The 4,999-nt window shown below is 37.6% G+C and overlaps 2 protein-coding genes across 3 annotated transcripts in view; both read left to right on the top strand.

Moving 5' to 3' along the window:
• The window catches only part of LOC107681387 (WD repeat-containing protein 66-like), a 10,637-nt gene extending 8,917 nt beyond the window's left edge, over positions 1 to 1,720 (top strand). The window contains exons 17-18 of the mRNA XM_016477670.1: positions 594 to 674; positions 1,596 to 1,720. Coding sequence (XP_016333156.1) covers positions 594 to 674; positions 1,596 to 1,714 — 200 coding nt within the window. The 3' untranslated portion in view covers positions 1,715 to 1,720. The remainder of the gene's footprint in view (positions 1 to 593; positions 675 to 1,595) is intronic.
• A 139-nt stretch (positions 1,721 to 1,859) lies between these two features.
• The window catches only part of LOC107680981 (B-cell CLL/lymphoma 7 protein family member A), a 4,503-nt gene continuing 1,363 nt past the window's right edge, over positions 1,860 to 4,999 (top strand). Inside the window, exons 1-5 of one of the 2 annotated variants that reach the window (XM_016477100.1) lie at positions 1,860 to 2,278; positions 3,172 to 3,253; positions 3,712 to 3,805; positions 4,558 to 4,731; positions 4,833 to 4,930. In XM_016477100.1, coding sequence (XP_016332586.1) covers positions 2,187 to 2,278; positions 3,172 to 3,253; positions 3,712 to 3,805; positions 4,558 to 4,731; positions 4,833 to 4,930 — 540 coding nt within the window. In that variant the 5' untranslated portion in view covers positions 1,860 to 2,186. Of the gene's footprint in view, positions 2,279 to 3,171; positions 3,254 to 3,708; positions 3,806 to 4,557; positions 4,732 to 4,832; positions 4,931 to 4,999 lie in introns of both variants that reach the window. The other variant, XM_016477091.1, reaches the window with a different exon arrangement.

The following is a 4,999-nucleotide window of genomic DNA, read 5'->3' as shown; positions in this document are numbered from 1 at the left end:
ATGTTCCGAAGTGAAGTAAACTTCAACGTGCTCAGGGAGTAGGGAGCAATGAACACTGTGTAGGGATCATATCGATCGGAACACAGTTCATGCACGTAGCTCGCTTCTAACGAGCTGGTTATCTGAATCGCGAGGACTGGAATTGGGAACTGCTGGGCTTCATCATGTGTCATTCACCGGTGAGAAAACTTTAAAAGTACTACAATACCAGGAAGGAAGATCGGGTTGTTGATGATGTTTGTCTGCCATTCTCGCTCTGTCTGCACAGCGTACGTGAATGCGCTGATGACGTATCCTGTCTGCGCGAACCGGGTGCGCAGAGGTATGCTAATACATACGTTGACAGGCAGGTAGGAAAGCCAATTAAAACGCTCGGACCGAGCGTTTTGATTGGACGAACATTTCTTGGTCCTACGCCTTCCACAGAATATATAAATACAGATAAATACATTTAGACTACTTAACTTAATGATTGCTATCGGGATGTGAAGAGACTTTCAACCAGCATAACAAAAAATGTTTCTGAAGACAATCACCTATTGCACCTTTAACAGAGAAAGACTAGAATAGTAATTACTTGTAATTCATTTCAGGTGAACATATGACCGATGATGACTTGGCTGAATGCTTTACAACTCTTGTAGGTATTAGTGGAGAGGGAGCCAGTTGCACAGGTATGCAGAACTCCTGCGAACCACCATACTGATGGACAAATGTGAACTTGGGCCACAAAACCAGTCATAAGGGTCAATTGTTTTGATGTTTCCCATTGATGTATGGTTTGTTAAGATAGGACACTTTTTGGCTAAGATACAACTATTTGAAAATCCGGAACCTGAGGATGCAAAAAATCTAAATATTGAGAAAATCGCCTTTAAAGTTGTCCAAATGAAGTTCTTAGCAATGCATATTATGTTTTGATACATTTACGGTAGGAAATTTAAAAATATCTTAATGGAACATGATCTTTACTTAATATCCTAATGATTTTTGGCATAAAAGAAAAATCGATAATTTTGACCCAATGTATTGTTGGTTGGCTATTGCTACAAATATACCTGTGCGACTTAAGACTGGTTTTGTGGTCCAGAGTCACAAATTTGATGGCTTACTGCCTGAATGTTAAGTCTGACATCACACATCAGCGTTTCCAGGTCCCAAAAGCAAAAAGTGCTAATATACACTCACAGTGTACTGTAGAACAACTGAAAAATCATGATCCTAACCTTTATCTCCATACTGAAATCTCAGTTGACCAGACAGTGATTCATTTTGAATATTGGTGTTTAGGACGCCATGAGACATAACGCTGTATTGTACACCGTTTTTTAAATCAGATTAAAGATGTACTATAAATGAATAGTGCACTGTTGAGATAGTATTCTCAATTGGAAAGGAGTAGAGACTGATTTCAGGTTGGTTTTGGGTTTTGAGTGTTCACATAAATGTGCATGATAGTGTAGCTTGTCTTCAATGTCATACTGTCATCTGCACTGTATGAACATCACCTTCTTAAGGTCAAGGAATGTTTGGCCAAAAAGATTCAGTGACTTTCAAAATGTATCAATCTTGACTACTGTGTCTGTCCCGTACAGAATCTCTATTTGAGAGCGTGCTGCCTCCTGAAATCAGCATGGAGACATTTGCCACAGATATCTTGGGGTTTTCTGCAGCAACCCAGGAACTTCCTCAAGAACATGGGCACGATCTGTAACATCTGAAGCTTCCTGAAACAAATATTTGGAAACAAACATTTCTTTGATTGCATAACAGTATTTTTGTGGTTACTAGGCTGTTGCTTCAGTGTATTTTCATATTTGCGTGTTTTTACTTTTCTGGAACGCAGATGGAGGTAAAATCATACGGAAATAAACGTTGTTGTTTGACGACATACTGTCGATTGTCGGTCTTCATTTTTTCCAGTTACGTGTGTAAAACGTGTGTGGATGTCGTAGTCACCGTTTCGATTTGATCGTCTCACTCAACAAACTGTTAAATATCGTTTTCTGTGCTCTGTTCGCTAGACAAAGGAGCGAAACGCGTAGCCGCATTGACCGTGTCTTTCATGATTCCAGGGCATTTGGCTTCAGCGCAGGCGCACAAACCCCGCCTCTCTCCTGAGCTGTGTGCATTCGCATTGTGTCTAAACAGGCAGCGAGCAAAAAGATATTTTACCAACAGCAGTAATGTCGGGCAGGTCGGTTCGAGCGGAGACGCGGAGCAGGGCTAAAGATGACATCAAGCGGGTTATGGCTGCAATTGAAAAAGTGCGGAAATGGTAAGAGAGAGCGTCTAGCCGTTAACGAACAGCACAGACAGCTTGTGGGGGAGGAGAGACAACGAGAAACAATTAAATGAAAGGAAAGAGCGTTTATTCCACTCCAATTTCAGTCAGATGCGCTGTTTCTTAGCGCGGCTGCTCTTTTTGTCGGCTTTTTAAAAATTAGTTAGGAAAAATGTAGATTGCATTTTTTTCTTCCATTAAATTTTTATGTGGGTTGAACCTAGAAGCCATTTCGTTGCAGTCACATGAAGGCTTTGCTGTTTGAGCCTGTAATGCCGGCTGAATAGTAACCGAACGGGCTGACATGAGGAACTCGAGTCATGCATCCGTACCGAACAAAAAGTGCCGCTGAACGGTTGTTTGACCAGTTCATCTCATCTGAGAGCGAGTGACTCGCGCTCCTGAGCAACGGCGCGTGAGAAGAGTTTTATCCACGCGCGGGGCTTTAAACTCAGCCTCCACTTTCACGCTCCTAAACATTTTGCTTAAACTTTAGTGCGACTTAAATCACAATGCATTTTACAAAAAAGATCATTAGATTAACGTTAGCCTCAACAATAGTATCTTTCCCAACTTTGAAATACTAAAATTATTTAAACATTGTATCAGTTTAAATTTAATTATGGTTACTAGTATTGTTCTTCACAACCATTCGGTCTCCACTAAAGACTTGACCTCGCTTTAAAATGTGTATATTTATAGAAAAAAGTATAGATGTCTTGTTGATATCAGTTGATAACAGTGCATATTCTGGAAATATTTTTGTACACAATAAATAGAGATGCCTATAAATGTAAATGTTTAAATAATTAATCCCCTGTAAAACTCATTTGTTTTCGGTCTCCTTTGTCTTTGATATGATATCTAACAATGACATACATCTCCAGGGAGAAGAAATGGGTGACTGTTGGAGACACATCACTGCGAATCTACAAGTGGGTACCAGTGACAGAGCCCAAGTCAGATGATGTAAGCCATCTTTAATCACCATAAATACACTGTTATTGCAATTTTAGTTGAAACCAGTTACCCAATATTTATTTTCATGTTATGGCCAATATAACAGATAAATCTTTTTCAATCTCTTCTTCCCAAAAATGAATACAACAATACTAAAATGGGGATTATTGGCATTAATATATTGATACAATATTGTTTTGTTAAATATAATTATGTAAAAAAAAATTTTTTTACTTTATTTTAAATTAGTAAAGGTAAATTCCTACTGTCATTGAGGTTACTAGTGCCATTTATTTATTTATTTGCTGGTGGCCCAGATCATTAAATGTTTTAGTTGTTGCATTACACATACAAGGCAATATGTTCTACACTGTATCTTTTAGAAGTTAATTGGTTCATCAGTCTCCACATGGTTTAGCTGCAAAAATGTGATCTGCATTTGACAATGCACTTTTGTCACACAGAAGAGCAAGAAAAAGAAGAAAGGCAAAGATGACAAATATGGCTCTGAGGTCACGACCCCTGAGAACAGCTCTTCTCCTGGAATGATGGATATGCATGGTAATGCTGTAGACCTGACAGTTATCAGGCGCCAATCACACAATAATCCTCAGTCTATTTTAGGCTGCTACTTGGCAATTATTGTAAATTATAGTGGTTTATAAACCAAATTGTGAGCTTTGTGATTCCTAAACAGTTGATCTATTAGGGATTCCTGAAATATTTAAGTATGCCAGAAATTACCTGTAAATTCACATCAATTATGCATTTTGAAATTGTATTATTAGTGCTGTCAAACGATTAATCGCATCCAAAATAAAAGTTTTTGTGTACATATGTGTGTACTGTTTATATTTATTATGTACATATAAATACACACACATGCATGTATATATTTAAGAAAAATGTTACGTTTATATATTAAATATATTTATATATATGATATAATTTATATGCATATATATACATGCAAATACATGTAAATATTTTCAAAATATATGCTGTATGTGTGTGTCTTTATATGTACATAAATATACACAGTACACATATATTATGTAAACAAACTTATTTTGGATGCGATTAACCGTTTGACAGCACTAATTATTATTATTAATGGCTTTCAATGGGCCATTATCCTTCTTAACCAATAGAGGGGGTTGTTGAAAGTTTTACTACACATGAATTGATGTTGATTTGTTATTCTATCTTGTAACTATATTAACAGTTATATGCTGCATGAAAGTTTTTTTTTCAAGCATCTCTCAAATCATTTGTAACACCCTGTTAATCATGTTTCTCTTTTCTACATACAGATGATAACAGTAACCAGAGCTCCATTGCAGACTCCTCCCCACTGAAGCAAGAGACCAGCAACAACACTAGTCCTGCACCTGAGCCCATGGCAGCCTCTCAGAATGACAGCAATGACTTGAAAAGCGACCAATATCCTTCCAAACAGCCTTCATCTGTTCAGGATCATAAGAGTGGTTAGTGACTGCAATGAGGCCTCGAGGAGCTCATTATCCTCTTTTCTCTATCTGTGCTGTTGGATTTTAGGGGGTCTCTAATAGCACTTCTTTACTTTCAGAACAAAACCACTGCTCATCAGAATCTATAACAGCCAAAAGGGACAGCAAGTTACAGGGGGATTCAGAGCACTTTTTAGACACTTCCAGATCAGCCCAGGTACATGCTTACAGCATCACTTGCATCAAAGTAAAAAAAAGTTTATATATATATATATAATAAATGACT

The sequence above is a fragment of the Sinocyclocheilus anshuiensis genome, unplaced genomic scaffold (assembly GCF_001515605.1).
Source record: "Sinocyclocheilus anshuiensis isolate Anshui unplaced genomic scaffold, SAMN03320099.WGS_v1.1 scaffold697, whole genome shotgun sequence".
In the NCBI taxonomy this organism is placed as follows: domain Eukaryota; kingdom Metazoa; phylum Chordata; class Actinopteri; order Cypriniformes; family Cyprinidae; genus Sinocyclocheilus; species Sinocyclocheilus anshuiensis.
This window is presented reverse-complemented; position numbering and strand designations above follow the sequence as displayed.